Source organism: Pongo pygmaeus, chromosome 7, assembly GCF_028885625.2.
Source record: "Pongo pygmaeus isolate AG05252 chromosome 7, NHGRI_mPonPyg2-v2.0_pri, whole genome shotgun sequence".
Lineage (NCBI taxonomy): Eukaryota > Metazoa > Chordata > Mammalia > Primates > Hominidae > Pongo > Pongo pygmaeus.
The window spans coordinates 74222632-74242265 of record NC_072380.2 but is presented as its reverse complement, the minus strand read 5'-3'; the positions used below and the strand labels follow the sequence as shown (position 1 = coordinate 74242265).

The 19634-nt window shown below is 39.4% G+C and overlaps 1 protein-coding gene across 4 annotated transcripts in view; it reads right to left on the bottom strand.

The window, feature by feature from the left end:
- The window catches only part of NKAIN3 (sodium/potassium transporting ATPase interacting 3), an 802780-nt gene extending 788310 nt beyond the window's left edge, over positions 1-14470 (bottom strand). For all 4 annotated transcript variants that reach the window (XR_008504228.2, XM_054499190.2, XM_063668809.1 and 1 more), the window contains exon 1: positions 13826-14470. Coding sequence is in view for 3 of the 4 variants with exons in the window: in XM_054499190.2 (XP_054355165.1) it covers positions 13826-13879 (54 nt within the window). In the remaining variant the exon portion in view is untranslated. The remainder of the gene's footprint in view (positions 1-13825) is intronic.
- Between the last annotated feature and the right edge of the window lie 5164 nt (positions 14471-19634).

Here is a 19634-nt window from a genome sequence, read left to right as displayed (position 1 = left end):
ACTTTTGGTTGAGCCAAACAAACATATTAATAATAGATGACCAATGTGCCTCTGTATGATGTAGGCTCTGTGAAATATTACAAAACGTTGTCTTCTACTTGTGAAATGCTTCAACAGAACCACATGCGTGAAGAGCACATCCCTAAGGACAACTCCATCTGTGTATTTCTAACCACAGCTCTCTTGTAGATGAAAAGACTGTTAGGGGATCTTTGCAAGCCTCCTAATGGTTCAGTGGCTTCATCTAATACTTCCCTCTAATTGGCCCTGCATTCAAGACGCTCTGTCAGTGGTCTGGCTGCCACATTCAAATCTTTGGCAATCACAATACTACAAGGCCAAGGAAGAGTTTCCCAACAGACATCAAAAAGAATTAGTGGCTTAAACTTTTACGGAGAAAGAAGATACTTGTGAGTGTAGGTCCCAGTGGTATTAGCAGATTATATCCGGACAGTGAGAAAGCTTTGTCAGAAGTGGTTCATCAGCTGAAGAAAATAGAGCATGCAAAAACTGCAAAATACTTGGTCTGCAGAAAGCTTGCATTTCATTCTTTTGTTTCAGGATAAATTGGGATTCCTCCTGAGGGATTCCAAAAAAGATGTCAATAATGAGGGAAAGCTACCTTCTACCAACAGAAATGGCAAAACAAAACAAAAGAAAAAGCCGTGTCCCAGAGTTAGTGTCTCTTCTTACTACTCAAGTCATCTGGATTACATTTTAAAAATCACATTTTATGTAAAGAAATTGTTTGTTTAAATAATTACTCTTCACAACAGGTTTGACCTAAGCCCAGAAGAATGACTCTCTTTTTTAATGCAGTCACAATACCACAATCTAAGATCTAATCTAAGATTACACACACACAGTTTTGTTATCTGCATTTCTACATTTCTCATGCTTTAAGCAATAGCATAACATACAATTTCAACATACTCCTTAATTTTCCCACATTTCAGTTTTCTCATCTGTAAATGAGAATATATTAATATCTGCCTCATGAAAATAAGAATGATACAATGGAATTTGAAGTACAAGAGGATTTTGTTCCACATTGTAACAATGATGCTTTTTAAAATAATTAGAAAACAAATTTTATGAGCTAAATAAGTTTTGGTGTGCTCACAAATAAATCACCTTCCTGAAGCCTTCTTCAAGATAGAATATTTAGTATTTCAATGTGGGGACAATGGAAAATGCAGATTATCCCAGCCTGGAAGAACCAGATGTGGGTGTGAAAAGGTATTTCAATCATATCACCATTGATTACTTGACATCCTTGTGGAAGAAGCTAATTAGGACTAATAATGCCAACAGGTGGAAGAACTGGGTGTTGGAGTAAGTCCACCTTTCCTCATGGGAACTAATCAACACTCATTAAGCAGAAATAACTTTCCCTCATAGTGAGAGATTCTAGATTCTAGTCACTCACCTAGAAGTACAACCTATAACCCATTATCAGTTCTGAATCATTTAGCCACAAATCATTTACCAACAAATCAGTTATGCAATGTGCATGAACACTTTAGGGAGATCCAAAAGCTATTATTAAAACCAAAGGATTTAATATTGTAATTTTTTGAAAATAAAAACTTCTCTATTATGTTTAAACAATTTTACAGATGTATTCAAAGCAATAAATAAAACACTTAGGTTATAAAATATACTTTCTATACGTGCATTAATTAGTTACATTAAAGGCTTATGAATCAGTTCCAATTTGGTACAAGGAAAAAAACTGGCCTTATGAAGAAAGCCCCTGCCTGGTGATATCCTAGTAAATAATTTAACAACTGGCCTGGGGAGCTTAAGGAGGATATTTCCATGATATAAACACTTCATAAAAAATTTTTAGCTACCAATATGATGTCACTGGATGTACAATTGGGAAGAGATACTCAATAGATAATCCTCTGTTATACAGAATTTCCACCATACAAATTGTACGTAAAATACGCACCATGTAGATGTAAAATAACACCCAGAGCAGAGATAACAGTATATTGCAATAAAATCATTGGAAAGTGTTGACTTTTAAATATGTATACTTTTGTTTTTAATATAATTTAATTATAAGTTTATATAGTTAATTTTTAATAAAGCTGTATTTAACAACTAGCTCACATGATTCCTGGAAACCTATCAGGAAGCTGTCCCCAGTTGGTACGAGTCAGCTCCAGCCCATGACTGCCTCCATCTGCTGTTCACCATCCAGATATAAAGCAAATGAATAGAAGACAGAATGGAAATCAAAGCAAGTTTTACATTCTCAGAGACATTTAAGATTCAACAGGAGAGACTTCAGTATTGAAGCATCACACACACAACTGCTTTGGAGCGAACAATGGCTCTAGATGATTTCTTGAGGACCTCTTGAAGCTAAGAAACGTTACTTTTCATAAACTATAATTTGAAAGAACTTCATGAATAATTTATATTTTAAATACAAATTTGATAAAGAATTATCATTAACAACCATTTATATCTCCCATTGTCTTAATTGTGATCATTTACAGCTAGTTACCAGCACAGGAAATATAACTTGAGTGTAGAGCATTCCTGTTTGTACCTTAATTAACCAATTTAACCAATCAACATCTGTAGCCTATGGCTTCCCACATGCAAACTCTTATTATACTAGATATTAATCAATACCAAATTATTACTGTGTCTCTCATTACTGGAATAAAAACTTTCAGAAATATATTTATGACTTATCGTCACCCCTGTTGAGCTCATATCTCTTACGAGAAACTGATCACTAAAATCCTGCTTCAATACTTCTTGTTAATAAAGGAACAGAGCATTCTAAAGAATGCTACTCTATGCAAAAAATGAAAGAAAAAATCTAAAAAATGAATAATATCATTAACTCTGCCAAGATCTTCCCCTTGCTTCCCTTAACAATAAGCTATCTAATTCTTGCAATTAGAGCCCTTGTCAGTACTCCAACTCCTGCCGCCCACCCACCTTCACCTTCATCTCCCTTTACCAATGGATAAATGTTTCTCCTCCAGTTCAATGAACTGCAGATGCTCTTAACAGAACAGCAACCTACCAGTTCAAATGTTTCACATTCTCCAACTTAAGTCAACACCTTCACCTGACTTTTTTTGTTTATAACTATGCTCATCTTAAAATATCTATTCTCCTATACTCTATCAAGACCTAAGGTAAGAATGTTCCATTACAGGGCTGTGTTTCACATTCTCCAATTTAAGTCAATGCCTTCACCTGATTTTTTTTGTTTATAACTATGCTCATCTTAAAATATCTATTCTCCTATACTCTGTCAAGACCTAAGGTAAGAATGTTCCATTACAGGGCATTCATAGCCTACCTTCCATTTTATTTCAATATCTTTGCAAAACATATCAAATTAAAAATGTAAATTAGATAGTTTGTGCTATATCATTTGCTTGTACTACCATTTAACTGGCATTTGGAATACCAATCATTGATGAAGTATTTTAGTCTAATATTCTATTCTGCTGTAGATGCATGTTCACACACATTAACACTAATTAGTTTTAATGGGGATTAAAAGCATGAATTTTTGATGCACCTAAGAAAGAAACTATACTAAATATAACCTTATCAATATTTGCCAAATAGTCTTCCTAAAATTGACCTCAAAGCATCCACTAATTGGAAAATCTCTCCTCTTTTTCAAAATTAATGTTACTTTAAAGTGTAACATAGAAAGTATTATAAGAAAATCAAAATAAGCAATAAAGAATAATCTGTGGTTTTCTTTTTAACTTCTCATTGTTGTCCAAAATACTATAAATCTTAACTTCCACATTAATCAGCTTTATTTTAAAAATAAGTAATATATTTATTCTCCCATTGCATATCATCTACACAATGTTATTAATCAGCCAACTCTCAACATGTAAAGCCAAAAGGCACAAATACTCCAGCACTATGCCCACCATACCCTTCGTGCAAGCAGAGCAAGTGCTGAATTTCTGTGTAACACATGAACACCTTTGTGCAGTGTACAGAGCGCACAAACTAATATTAAGGCCTTGGGCCAAATACACTCTACTTGTCTCCTGGATTCTTCAATGTTGCTGATCTGCTGTTTGCTCCAGTTTTCTTCCTCACACTATTTTGGTTTCATCCAGATACTGGGGCCTTGGAAAAAAGGGAAGGTCTATGTCTCTCTAGCTCAGTAACATCTTGTCTGTTATCTTTTTCCCAAAGCATCCCAATTTTGTGTTTTCCATTCTGATTTTTATTTTTATTTTTAATGAGTAATTTGTATTAAGTGTTTGTAAACCTTATTCTTTTTTTCTTTTTTTTTTTTTTTAGACAGTGTCTGACTCTGTCCCCAAGGCTAGAGTGCAGTGGCACCATTAAGGCTCACTGCAGCCTCGAACTCCTGGGCTCAACTGATCCTCCTCCCACCTCAGCCTCTCAAGTAGCTGGGACTACAGGCACAGACCACCACAACCATCTATATTTTATTTTTGTTTCCTTTTTTTGGAGAGGTGGGATCTCCCTGTCTTTCCAGGGCTGGTCTGGAACTCCTGGGCTCAAGGGATCCTCCCACCTCAGCCTCTCAAAGTTTGGGGATTACAGGTATGAGACACTATGCCCAGCCAATCTGATTCTTTAAGCAAGAGGCATTTCATCTTCACCTGATGAAAACAAATGCCTAAGGAAATAGTTCAAATATACACATGTAGATTTGTTCATTTTCCTGATCACTCATCAAAACTTCTGCAAAGAAACCATGCAATGTTTTTATTAATGTGTATTTTGTCCCTAATGCCAAAATATTAAGTACTATTGGCTCATTTTTAAGCATACAATATTTGAAATTCCTTTCTTATATAATCTGGATAACTGTTCCAATCCTAGAGACCAAAAACATACATTGCTACAACACAGGTACAATTTGTGAGAGAAAGGTAAAAAAATAAAATAAAATAAAATTAGTTCATGTTTTAAAAGCAAAGACTATTGATGTTCTGGGGATAGAAAACAATTTATTTCCCAAAATCTGATGATAAAGATTATTCTCCTACGGAAAAAAAAAAGGACTAGGCAAAACAAAAATCTGTATGTAAGTAACCGGAATGAAAATGATTTGATTAAAACGGAGAATATAATTTGAAAAAAACAAAAGCAATTCATTATTTTATAAAGAATAAAAAGTACAGGTATATATAAATACTTTTTTCTATTTCAGTGAATTTTGTTCATCTCCGTTTTCTTAGTTTTACAACCTTGAAATTTGCTTCAAGAAGCCTGAACTACATATGTTCAAGGGTATGAATATGTGTTGTTCATGAAATAGAAATCTGTCCCTATGGAACTGAGGATGCAGACCTGGAGAAGTAGGAAATAATTCTCTATTGGTAAGGCATTAAATGGCAGCTTACAGAGACATTCTTTTTTTTTTTGAAGAGGAGTGACAGGATGAAGTTTCCACTTAAGGAAGATTAATCAGGCATTGTAGAGAGTTAATTCAATACATCTCTTGGCAGGGCAAGCAAGCTAAAGGGGGAATTTGGGAAAGAAGGTTTCAACCTAAAGAATTAAAAACAAATTAGGTTTCAACCTAAAGAATATGAAGTATTAGTTAATAAAATAAAAGGTGAAATAAGTAACTGAAGCTTAAGAGAGAAAAGGTCTGATGGATGTTATAAATTTCATAGTTATATGTTAGGGAGGTTTAAGTCATGAGAATTGCAGAACTTTCTTATGAATACTTATTAGAAGGATATATTCAAACCAATGCTGATCAGGGTTACAAACATAAGGACTCTAGTTTGAGATCTATTACACAGCATAGTGACTATAGTTAATAATACTGTATTGTATATTTCAAAATTGCCAAGGGAGTAAATTTCAAATGTCTTTCCACAAAAAAAATGATATGTGAGGTGACGAATGTGTTAATTAGCTTGTTTTAATTATTCCACATTTTATGCATATATCAAAACATCAAATGGCCTCATAAGTATATACTATTATTATTTGCCAATTAAAAATATAAATAAGAAATTTGGTTTATAAAGCAGAGAAACAGGAACATTCCTCAGCCTCACAAATATGGTCTAAAACCATTTTAGTGTGTCCTCTAGAAGGAATGTTGAAACCATTTACTTCAAGTAAACCTTGAAACCATGCAGTATGAGCCCTGAGGCACTTTTATAAAAGCAAAGTGATCTTTACTGTCCTGGACTAAAGAAATAGATGCAATGTCGAAGGGGGCTGTGAGGGGGCACCTCACCCACTTCCTCCTGGGGCTTCTATCTGGACTCCCTCTCCAGACCAGGCTCTGAACCTGACCCAGCCTACGACCTAAAAGAGCAGAGAGCCTACTGCAGATACACCAGATGCTACATGTGCAGAGGACAGGCAGTCTCAGTGACTGACCTATTCAGGATGGGAAACACGACAGTCCCTCTGATACAGACCACATCCCTTGAAGAGCCTGTTAGGATGATTCCATGCTATCATAGACATTAAGTTTCCATAAGAGAAGCAACTGTTCTAAAACTTTATTTACTTATTTGTTTGTTTATTTATTTAGAAACAGAGTCTTGTTCTGTCACACAGGCTAGAATGCAGTGGCACGATCATAGCTCACTGCAGACTTCACCTCCTGAGCTCAAGCAATCCACCCACCTCAGCCTCCAAGGAGGCAGGACTACAAGTATTCATCTTACTGTTTGGTTTTTTTTTATTATTATTATTTTTGTAGAGACAGGGTCTCACTTTGTTGCCCAGGCAGATCCCAAACTCCTGGCCTCAAGTGATCCTCCCACCTCATCCTCCCACAGTGCTGGATTATAGGCATGAGGCACCACACCCAGTATCCGTCCTAAAATCTTCAAAACTAAGGACATTTAGAGTGGCAACTCAGCTAACTCTGCCCTCAACTGACCTTCAGAAATTGGGTTTACACCTAATAGCCTTAAGAAGTATCCACAGTCTTTTCTCTTCAAGTTCTTCTGACCCAGGGAACTCTTCATTTGAGTAAACGTTCCCAAACCTTGATCTACCTCAGAATCATGCAAGGAGCTTTCAATAATTTGAGACTCCCGAGCCCTTCTCCAAAATATTTCTATCCAGTAGATCCTGGTGAGCCTGAGCCACTATTGTTCAGAAGCTCCCCCGGGTGATTCTGATACTGCTGATCCAAAGACTCCCATGAGGGCAGCACTGTCCAGGAGTCCTCAGGCCTGGCCTGTTGCCTCTGCTGGCCTAAGAACTTAACCCTTTGACTCTAATTATTCCTGCCATGACATGGTCTCAACCTCTGCCACCCATAAGTCCAAATCCATATCACATTGAACATAAGCATTTCTTTCACCATTTAAGTGGTTTTAATTAAACCTAGGTTTGTTCTACCTTAAAACATACTCCAGACTAGCTCTCTTTCTGTATTAAGTTCCCAGGGTTTCCTTGTATCACAACCAAGTGGCTTAAAACAAGAGGAGCAACTTGTCTCATAGTTCTGGAGGCTAGAAATCCAAAATCCAGGTGTCAGCTGGGTCTACTCCCTCTGAAGCCTGTAGGGGACTCCCTCCTTGCCTCTCCCTGGCTTCCATGGGTTTGCCAGCAATCCCTGGCTCACTCCAATCCTCAGTCTTCATGCGGCACCTTGGAAAAAAGGGAAGGTCTACCGTCTCTCTAGCTCAGTAACATCTTGTCTGTCATCTTTTCCTCAAAGCGTCCCAATTGCGTGTTTTCCATTCTGATTTTTATTTTTATTTTAATGAGTGATTTTTATCTCTCTGTCTTCCCAGCGTCTTTTCTCTGTGCTTTTCTGTCTTTGTGTCAAATTTCCTGGTTTTAATGCCATCAGTCATAAGAAATTAATGGCTTCATTTTAGCTTAATAACCTCTATAAAAACCACATTCCAAATAAAATCACATTCTGAAGTATGGGGAGTTAAGACTTCAATGTATCTTTTTAGAGGATGAAATTCTTCCCATAACACTCTTCTCAGCAGTTTGCTGTCAGAGTGTTCTGTTATTTACTCAATTATTCATAAAAACAAAATGCTCTGTTAACTGAAGGGTCTATGTCATTTATTACAACTAATCCATGTTAACTGTATTAATGTTAACGCTAATTTAAATGACTGCTTAGTACTTTACTAAACATTTAATAAAATTATTTGTTAATTAATTCTCATTAAATAAAATGACTCTCTTGCTGTACCATGATTTACATGCCATGGAAATCACTTCCTATGTTGACTTTGCTTCCACAGACCTGGCTTCCTAGGACAGAATACAAAAGTATGACAACTCATGTATTTTTATTAAAATGATAGTTTTGCTCTTAACCTCTCAGAAAAAAAATCAAAAGATATAATTTGATAATAATCATTTATTGGCGTATATCGTTTTTATTACCAACGATTCCAGCTCTATGTTTTTTGTGTTTTGTTTTACTTTTATCTTGAAATGTCAGCCCTATTTTTAAAGTAAGTTGATTCTTTCCAACGTTTTCTTCTGTATCCTTCGCTGGCTCCTTGTTCTCTACTCACCTTGTATTAAGTCCTATTTTCGGTTCTAGTCTCAACTATGTACTCTCTCTCCCAAGGTGATCTCATCCAGGACCTTTAAAATACCAATATTGTTCATGATTCTTAATTCTAAATATGCAGTCAAGGCTTGCCCTCTGGGTTCCACACTCATGTACCTGACAGCTACTTGGCCTCAAGTCTCAGAATCTTAAAGTATCTAAAACAGAACCCTTATGTATCCAAACACATCTGCTAGACCTACACACATACACACACACACACACACGATACCCAAGCACAATTCATTTTGTTACTCACGATGTAACCCTTCAGTATTGGCCAACGCAGAATGGTTTCAATACCAGTCACAGTATAACTCAAGTCTCATTAGTAGACAAAATTTGAATTTCACTAACCTTTAAGTTTCACTAACTTTAAGTTTCATAACATGAACCACGGTATTGAAATAAAGAGAATGGAAACAAAATGATTAATAATTATATTGCAGAGGAGAAGAAAAGAACTATTAAATTAAAACCATGTCAAAGCCAAAGTATCAGTATAAATACATAGTAAAAGAAATATATTTCAGCATTCGCTGTCCAATATCTATGACAGGTGAGCTGCATCTTTCATAGAGCTTAGTTAAAACCATGTTACCACAGCTACCTCGCCCCCCTACAGACACCTTTTAATGCATTTATCTCCGCATTCTAGTGTCATAGGTGCTTTGCTCACAGATGGTTTGAATGTGGTATGGAAAGGAAGTTAACTAAACTTCATTTCCACTGTGAGAAAAAAAAATGCTGGTTTTCTTTAATTTGAGAGAATGTTCTCTATTTAATTATTTATTTACTTATGTATTTCTTTCTTTTTAGATAGAGAGTGTCACTCTGTCTCCCATGTTGGAGTACAGTGGTGGCATCATAGTATACTGCAGTCTCGATCTCCTGGGCTCAAGCGATCCTCCCACCTCAGTTTCCCAAGTAGCTGGGACTAGAGGCACAAGTCACCACGCCTGGCTAAAATTTTTTAAAATTTTTTGTAGAGATGAAGTTTCGCTGTGTTGCCGAGACTGATCTGGAATTCCTGGACTCAAGCAATCCTCCTACCTTGGCTTCCCAAAGTGCTAGGATTACAGGCATAAGCCACTGTACCCAGTCAGATGTTCTCTACAATAAGAAATATACATCTATGAGTTAGAAGCTGCCTATTTTCTCTAAATCTTGTAGGGTTTCTGGTACCACAGATATGTCCAGTGAGAGTTTTGAGCTTTGTTTCCCTTATTCCTAGGTCTAATAGTAATAAGGCTTTCCCCTTGAAGTGACGAAAGGTGCAATGAATGTCCATGGGTAATAATAACATCCTGAGACGAAGCTGTGTTGAACATGGCAAAGTTGCACTGAACATGCCAGAGTCCGACCTCTGTGAGTTTGGGAAGATGTCTAAAGCTCTGTGGGAACAATGCCTGCCAAAATTAGTTCAGTGCTTCACTGAGGCTACTCTCAGAAAACGGCTCTGAAATGAGATGTGGCATGTCAGACTTTGAAACCATGCAATTAAGGTTTATTTAAATGTGGTACCTGAAAAGAATGTGCTAAAAGCACATGATCAAGTGTTTCTTTTTATGTATAGATTACACATATCTAATGATAAGTATATACAGTATTATAAAACAAGCAAAACTGGAAGTATCCTTACAAAAAAAAAATGTACTTAAAGGCTCTTGGATGACTAGATGAATCAGTGACACAGTAATGAATCACTTCTTTAAAAAAAAAATTATTTCACATAGTTTTTGATGGGCCTGTATTCATACTTTTCACTTTCTCTTTAATTTCATCTAGGAAAATCAGGAGAATCACAAATGAAAACCATGAGGCAAACATCTTGAGGGCAGAAGCCTGGAGAAAAACAAATGATGAAAGACAGCCAGAGCAGTGGAGTGAAAAAAGTAGAAAATGACTGAGATTTTGCAAACCAAAGCTCATCCACAGATACTAGCTTGAAAAGGATATGTTTTCTCCAAGTAAATTTCCCAATTTGAGTTTTTATTTTCCCACTCCAGACAGTAGTTCAGATGAAATGGGAATAAGATAATGAAAAGCTTTTATTTGTTTCTTTAACTTTTAGGAGGAACTAATGTACCATCTGTGTGACGACCTCCCAGTTAAGCCTTAGCCATGAGCATGCAGATTGTCTTCAGCAGATGTGTTCTCCCAACACTGTCTGCTTTCAACACCCTCACTAGTTCACTGCCTCATAATCTCCATTGTCTGACAGGTGGTGGAAGCAGAAAAAAACATAAAACGGCAAAAAAAAAAAACAGTTGGTTTCAGTAGAAAGTGCACCAGATCTGGGAAACAGGGATCCCCACCCTACGATATGCTGAAGCAGGCTTATATGGGCTCAGAGTTAGAATTGGTTTTGTTAGATTTTTAGGAATTCTGTGAGCCAGTTGTTAAATGCAGCCATTATTAAAAATTAAATTATGCAAACTTTAAGAAATCCTACTAAAAACCAAGGTACTGAATAGTTAACAGTTATTCCTTCCTAATTATTTTGCTGTGTTTTACTTTACCAATGCTTCTGAGATTATGCCTATCATATGTACATGATGGAAATGCTATATGAAGTATACTTGAAGTTGGTCATGATGGGAGTATTTACACCAAAGAATCTGGCAAACCCCACAAATCAGTGGTTGTTTACTGTTTTGTTGATTGTCTAGGCTTTTTAAATAATGGAGAAATATTTTAAATAATGCATATTAAAACTAAAAGTGTGTCATGTCTATAGACATTACATTGTCAATAGCTATGAAAGAAACTGAGGAAATAATTTTTAAGTATTTAAAAACTATTATCCAATTCAGCCAAGAATCTTTTCATGTAATTGATGAAGTAAAGTTCTAATATTTTCTTCAAATTTTCACTTTCCTCTTTTTTCTTAAAGCATACAAAAATATTCACCAGCATTCATGTCAGATTTATAAAACCAAGAGTTTGTCAAACTCAGCAAAAAGATTCTGCCAAAATTAAATGGCTGTATGGAATTCACACCAAAGACTATTACGTATTTTACTATTGCTATCATTTGTCAACAGAGAACTACACATCTTTTACATAAAGAAGATTATCTTGTATGCTATTATAATGTAATATATACATATGTTTTGTTTTGTTTATAATCCAGTTGTTAAATGCTTACCATCACCCTAATATTTCTACCATCCAAAAACTATTGATTACGGAAAAACTGTTTAACTCTATGAATATCAACTTCCTCACCTACAAACAAATGAAATGAGTATCTACCTCACAGGATGTTTATGTCAAAGCCCTGTATGGATTGCAAATGTTATGTATTATCAAAAATTCAGCAAATATGTTTCAGCTCCTAATATGAGCTCTAAGAACTTGCAGAGTTTGTAAAGATCACTAATACTATGGTCCCTACCCTCAAGTTGCTTACAATCTAGTGGTGAGAAATATGCGTAAATAACTTAAAATTATTTAAGAGTGTATCAAATGTTTTATAACAGAGGAAAAAGCGAAGTGCTATGAGATTATAGGAATATAAGGGATTTTACCTGCAGCACCAAGGAAGACTTCATTAAAAAATGGAATTTTAAGATAAGCTTTGACAAATAAGTTGCATTTGTATCAACTGAGAAAGTGGAAAGAGGGGGCATGCTTGGCTGATGGATGAAATCTCAAAAACATTATCATCACAATGCCTGTTAAGAAAATCATAATTGCATTGATAAATCTGCTACATAAAAACCTTACTTGTTATTTCCATGTAAAATAGAAATTAGGCATTATAGATTATGCAATCCAGCGTGCCTATCTATAATGTTACATTGACTCATTGGTTGACTCAATGTTTAGTCAGTTTTTCCAACTTATAAGCCATGTACCTTTCTGAAAACCAAAGTACAAATCAAGCTCCTGCCTTCTTTTCTTAGTGAAAGAAAACATTCACATTGTTTTAAATTTTTAAAATTATTTTTCAAGAAAACTATAAAATATGTTTGATTCAAATATTTCACACGACAGAAAGCACTATCCAATAGGCTTAAAAAGTCACTGATTTCAAACCTACGAATACATAAATTATGCATGCATTATGTGAACAATGAAGGGCACATCCAAAGTGAGGTTTTCATGGGAGACTGGTACACTGAGGCAAGAGAAAAGTGAAGACATTCTAAAGCCTTCATGTAAACAAGGACTAACTACTAAAAAGCACGATTTTATCCCTCAGTTAATAAGTCTTGCAAGGGATGACATTACTAAGTAAAGTTCATTGCAAGATTTTTCCTCTCGCTTGTCAAAATATACTAGATTTATATTTGTGTCTCAAAAAAAATACAATGCTTCAAAGAAAGCTTGGCAGAGCACTCAGAATCTGTCTTAAGTATAACGCAAGGGAGATGTCTATTAATCTCTCACACACAAAAGTCTGACTCAAAAGGTCTGTGGCCTTGACCTCAAGTGACCATGGAATAGACCACAGAGCCAGTCCAGTATCCAAAGGGATTAAGAGGAGCATTTGCTCTGCTCTGAAAGGCCCTTTTTTCCCCACTCTAGATTCTAACTTCCCATTACACACACTCCCTCTGCAAGGCACCGCGCCAATGGAGCCGGTTCACTCTGTTCTCTCCTTGATGACAGCTGTCAGTCTGTCGCCACCTGAACATGCAACATTTCAACAAAACCCAAAGCGGAACTGGAAGGGCAGGGGCTGAAGCACACAGCCTGATCTCCTTCCTGGAGGTCCCAGACTCCTTAACCATCACTTTTCAACCTGCTGAAGGTTAAGAACCACCTCACTCTTCACTAACAGAGTTGAGGCAGCTTCTGTCTCCTCAGAACCTGGGCATTCCCACACAGTGTAATTAAGCAACATTCCTGGAAATCATCCTCAGAAGAAAGAGTCCGCAAGTCCCCGTGTAACTTCAGCACGAACGCGGAGGGTGCTAAAGCCAGGTGTCGGATCAAGGAGAGGGAAAATCCCTCACTCCCCCGGCGCCTGGACAGCAACCCCCGGACCGCGTGGCGACGCCCGGCGGGAGCGCGGCGAACCCCAGCACACGGGACCGGGGGTGAGACCGCGCCCTCCTTCAGGGCAGGGGTGACCCGGCGAGTGCCCGCGGCTGGAGAGCAGTGCTAGCCCAGCCGGGCTGTGGGGAGGGTGGGAGCCGGGCGGAGCGCCCTGTTCACCCGTTCGCTCCTTGCCTGGAGCTGTGGAACCGCAGAGGGAGTCGGAGAGGCCGGTCATGGAGCAGGGACCTGTCCTGGGGCAGGGGTGCTCGGGGCACTCACCAACTGCAGCGCGCAGAGGCAGATGAGCGAGCAGCGTCCGGTGCAGCAGCCCATGGTGCCGGCAGCGTCCGAGCGGCGCTGACTGCCAGGGATCCGCGTCCTCCGCCGCTGCTGCCTCCTGACTCCGGAGTAGTCCCCGCCCGGCCCGGCCCAGTCTCCTCGGCCCCGAGGCCGCCGCTCGCGGCTCCTGGGCTCGGGGCTCGCGCCCGCCTTTGTTAGTTTCCCAGCGGGGCGGGCCGAGGTCAGTGCGGCGCGCACGACCCGAGCTTCTGGCGGGGGTCCCTGCGTCCCACAGTGCAGGTCTGCTTCTTGGGAAGGGGGAGCCAGGCAGGCGGGGCGGGGGGTTGGAAGGAGGCTACAGATGGCGAGTGGGTGAATGTCTGTTTAGGGGAGGGGAGTATGTAGGAGGTGGGCGTCTGGAAAGTGGAGTGGGCTGTCTGGGTCCGGGTGTGTGTGTGTGTGTGTGTGTGGTGGGAAGGGAAGAATGAAAGGGAGTGCCGCTGGGGAGGATCGGCCTGTCTAGTTAGGAGTCTTTGGGGAGAAAGGAAGAGGGACAGAGAGAAAAGAGAATGAATATGAATGAGCGTGAATTAGGGCGGCCGGCGGCGATGGAGACCCTCGTTGACCCGTGTAACTGGGTAGACCCAGCTGGGCTTTCTCGCTGAGGGTTGTGCTGGGGGTTGGGAGGGTGGTCGGACGCGTTTGCAAGGGAGGGGACACGGCTTAGTTGAGCTGCCCCAGAGGTGGCGAGGATGGGAGTTGAGATAGCTTGGGTTCTGAGGAGGAAGGGCCGGGACGCGAGACACTCAGGGTGGGCGGGCGCCGCGGAGCGCAAGGCCGGGCTCCGGAAACCTGCCCGGATGCGAGGGGGCCGGCGGGCGCTGCGCGGGCGACTCTGTTCAGCCGGCGCTGGGCACGCAGCTCGGGGGTCTCCCATCCGAGCTTGCTTCTGCCCGCTACAGCCGGTTGCCTGGAGAGCGCCCCTGCTGGAGTCTGAAAGGGAAAGTTGGACAGAGTTGGTTGGCAAGGGGCGCTTCGGCGCAGCGATGCATCCGCCCAGGGCGCCGGGACTAGCCAGGACGCCGCGGGGAGACCTGGCTTAAGGTTCTTATCTAGTAGACCCTTTGAAATCAGGAGAAAAGAGAAGTAGAGGAAGGGAGGGAGAAAAGAGAGGTAGAAGAAGAAGAAGATGCGTAGCTTTTTCTAGAAATGGAGAAGGTTTCCGGAATAGGTATAAATATATCTTCACAGAAATAAATTGAGAAGGATTTGGAAAGAAGATCTCGGATAGTTAAGATACGGACAAACTCTCTGTGAATCCTGTGGAAACTCTCCTGCTCTCTCCCACTTAATAAAACAGAGCAGAGGCGTTCTGCAGAGGATGAAATTTCATCAGGACTCAAAGACAGATTTTATGGGCGCATTTGTTGTACCTGGTGGAACTGCGCAAGGAGCTCAAAAGCACACCAGAACAGGGAACAAGCCTGCAGGCCAATTATCTCGGAAAAGGCTGTTTTCAGAATTTGGCACAGAAACCCTGTTTCTAGCCCACTGCTGCCCTTCTGGGTTCTTGGCGGTAGGTTGGTAAGAAAAGACAAGACATCTCTGCGTTTTTAATACTTCCACTCCAGACATGGAAACTGCTCAAGCCGTTAGTTCAGGTGTTAAAAGCAGTCCTGTTTTTATTTTTATCCTTTCTGAAACGTTTCTTCAGGATCTATGTTTATAATTATAATTTAAGACGATTATCATTCCCAAGGAAGTCTGCGCATCTTTGAAATTCTAGTAGGGACACATGAATAACCTCAGGATTTGGGTTATTAAAAGGGTCAAGAACATTCATTGTTTACATTCCATCTCTGATAATATCATGGAGAAGGGAGAAGTCCAGTCAGAACTCCTCCTCCTTTTTTAATTCAAGCTTTAAGACATCAGTGATCAAGGATCATGTGAGCACGCTGCCTTTATGCACAATCCACATACTCGTCATCATTCTTGATGGATGAAAACAATAGGAAAAAATGAACACTGACAAATAAGTAGTTTAGCATGTAGAAAAGGACATTGCAGAACATCTCAGGCCATTGACCCCTCTAAAAGCTGTAGGAAGCAGCTGAAAAGCGAGAGGACATGAACAAGTCTTCTATCTATAACTTCCGGAAATTGTAACCTTTTCATCTCCAGAGACTGTGATGAATGATGGTAATAAAAATACTGACACTTCCTTCTCTCCAAATTACATATGTTTACCCCAGTATACTTTGTCATGATTTTATTTATTTAGGAAGTACCATATTAGCAGCTAACCTGCACTGGGTCCTTGCCAGGTGCCATACACCCATCTAAGTACTTTATGTGTGTTCACTCATTTAATCATCACTGCAACCTCATGGGGTGTGTGCTGTGAGCATCATCATTGAAAAGATAGGGAAACAGGAGGAGGGGCTCCCCTGGCTGCTAAACCAGGAAGAGGAATGCAAAGCCAGGGAATTTGACTCTAGAGCTCCTGGATTTACATATTCCCTATGCTGCCTCTGAAACTTGGGACACAAATAGCAGTTATCCACAGGGAAGCTAACTGTTCCCTCATAAGCAGGTGTAATAATGTGCATTGATCTAACATTCAGAGTTAGTACCACCCATGTGGTATGATTTTAGGAGACCAGGAGGGTCCCTTGTACCTCTCCCTTTCCCATTGCTGCCTTTACTGATAGCCTCATATTGGAGTTTCTTCTTTGTGTAATTTAAGACGTTGAAAAATGCATTTGTACTAAATGCATTTAAACAAGAAACAAAGATAACACAATGCTAATAAGAAGTCTAGAAATTGTGTGAAGCTACCTTCATTTCTCTCTGCAATCTCTTATTCTCATTTTCTAAATTGTATTACATCCTGAACTAAAAATCTTTCTCCCTTCCTTTTTTTCCTTCTTTTCTCCATCCTTCCCTCAAATACTTCTTACAAGTTCATTTCTTAATTGCTTCTATGCAAAGGGCTGTGCTAGTTGCCTGCTCTGCAAAGGTAAATGGTACCACTCCCTCTCTTCCCCTCAAGGGCTTACAGGTGAGAAGGGAGAGCAGATGCAGGCATAAAGTAGCACTCCGTCTGAAAGAGGTTAGTGCCAACTGCTGTCATTAAGTTTTCTTCCTGTGAGAGTTAGAGAATGTTTAAAAGAGGAATTACCAGTCTCCTGGGGAGAGGAAATGAGACTAAAAAATGACAGAGTGATGGAAAGGGTGGGGCCTGGACAGGAGTTTGGTAAAACCAACTGGAGAGGAAATAATCTAAGTAGAACAGTCCATCAGCTATATGGCTGTTCATGCTGCTTCTTGGCCATAGAATCTCAGAGAAGCCATTTTGCTTTCCTGTGAGCCCTATTTTCCCCATACGTAAAGTGGGTGTGATAAAAATGACTTGCCCTAGAGGGCTAAGCCTTAGCATTTGCCCATTGCCTGTCTCTGTGGAGTTTACGGCCTTGGCTCATGCAGGTCTCAGCCTCATGTCACATCCCATGGAGGCCTTAACAGGCCTTATAAAATAATACACCAGTCACTCTATTTTTCTTCAAACTGATTGTTTGCTTACTGTATGATTTCCTGTCTCCCCAACTCAAATACAAAGCTGTTTCCCCAGTGCTTATAACAGTAGTTAAATTCAATATTTGTTGCATGAAGAACAATGTGTGTACATTTTTAGCATAATACTTCACACATCATGTTGAACATATATGTATACGTGCACATATATAGTATGTAGTGAGTATTAAACATATGTATAAACACTCCTTAATGCCATTTGAGTCTGTGTGTTTGTTTTGTTTTGTTTTTGTCTCATGTCTATCTCTTCTATGTTTTTATTTCTTGGTGAAATTCCTTTTGAGAAACTTCAGTCCTATCTCCCTTAAAGGAGGAGTGAGTTGTAGTTGTCGAAACTAGTAGATAACTTGGGGGAGACAGCACATCCAGTGGCCAGATCTGGAAGTGCAGATTTCCAGATTCCCAACTTTTGGGGGTTCACTTTCAAATACTGGATATGGGACACCAGCTTTAAGTTTCTCCTTAAATTAAGATTGTTTTGAATTAAAATTACTCCTTAATTATTGCACTGTTTTTTGTTTGTTTGTATAAGCCTCCCAGTTCTGCATTTTTATTGAGTTGAATAGTTTATTGCCTGATTAAGCATTCTACCTCCATTGTGAAAAGTTCTTCAATGTATTAGTAAATATGTGTGTTTCCTCTGATGCCTGCTTAATTCTGAGCACCTCCTTGGGGCCCTCATGGAGCAAGCAAATTATAATTCTCTACATCTTCTCCTAGAACTGGCTTCACTTCATGATTATCTGACAGACATTTCAAAGCAGTATGCCAGCTCAGGTGGAGCAAAGATAAGGTTTACACTGGAACAAAATGTGGACATACATGTATGGCTAGTTTGAAGCATGCCTGCAGAGGGCTGCAGAACATAAGTGTGCCATTGCGTGGCTATTGAGACCATCCTTCTTGCTAGAATTGGTTCACTTATTATGCATAGCATTGAATATATGAATGTTGGAGGCATGCACAAGGGAAAAATGCTGTTATATTTTTTATATTTTCTTACTCTCTAAAAAGATAGATATTTCTTGATATTTTGAGCACTTTACATATAAACATTTAAAAATGCCCCTGAGATGGCTGTTTTATTGGGAGATAAGAAAGAAATTAGAGATGGACATATGGTGTGGGGGTGTTTCTAAGGTCACTGGAAAGCTTGTAGAGTGGGAGAAACCAAAGGAGAAAGGATAAGAAAAGTTCTTTGGTATATTTTGATTGAATAAATGTTACTTATAATTAGTTCTGCAATTGGAAAGATATAGCCAAGCACCTTTTTTCCATTTCTGTTTTGGTTAATAATAAGCCTCAATTAACATTAACTTTTATGATAATTAGTATTGCAATGATACACATTTAGTGTTTTTCTTTTTTTTCTTTCTTTTTTTTTTTTTTTTGACAGATTTTCACTCCTTTCGCCCAGGCTGGAGTGCAATGGTGCAATCTCGGTTCACTCCAACCTCCGCCTCCCAGGTCCAAGCAATTCTCCTGCCTCAGTCTCCTGAGTAGCTGGTATTACAGGCACCCACCACCACTCCCGGCTAATTTTTGTATTTTCAGTAGAGACGGGGTTTCACCATGTTGGCCAGGCTGGTCTCGAACTCCTGACCTGCGGTGATACACCCACCTTGGCCTCCCAAAGTGCAGGGATTACAGGCATGAGCCACCGCGCCTGGCCCATTTAGTGTTTTTTTAATGTCACGCAGTGAGCAGCCCCAACCAACATTGGCAAGTTCAAGAATTCCTCACTGCTTAATTTATTGTTAAGTATTGGCAACCACTGGGGATTTCTCTGCAACGAACATGCATACTGTGTATCTTGGGAGCCACGTGTCAGAGTCCTCATATCAGAGATTCAAACAATTCATTACAACCATTAAAAACTCAGCTACTCTCTGCTTTCAAGATTTCAGGAGGTCAGATCAGACAAGTCCTCATAGGCTAGAGCCCCAACAATTGACAGTAACAAAGTAAGAGTGAGGGTAACATGATTGAAATGAAAAGAAAACACAAATACAGTCTCTGCAAATCCTGATGCCACCCTTAACGTTTTCTGTAAGCATGCATGTGTGTATTTATTTGATTACATTAAGCACTCCAAAGTACAGAGAATACTGCCCCCATTACCTCCCGTTTTCAAACAAAGGAAGCACTGCTATAACATATGCAGAAAGGCTATTACTATCATATAATGAACTTTTAGAGTAGATTTTCTCAC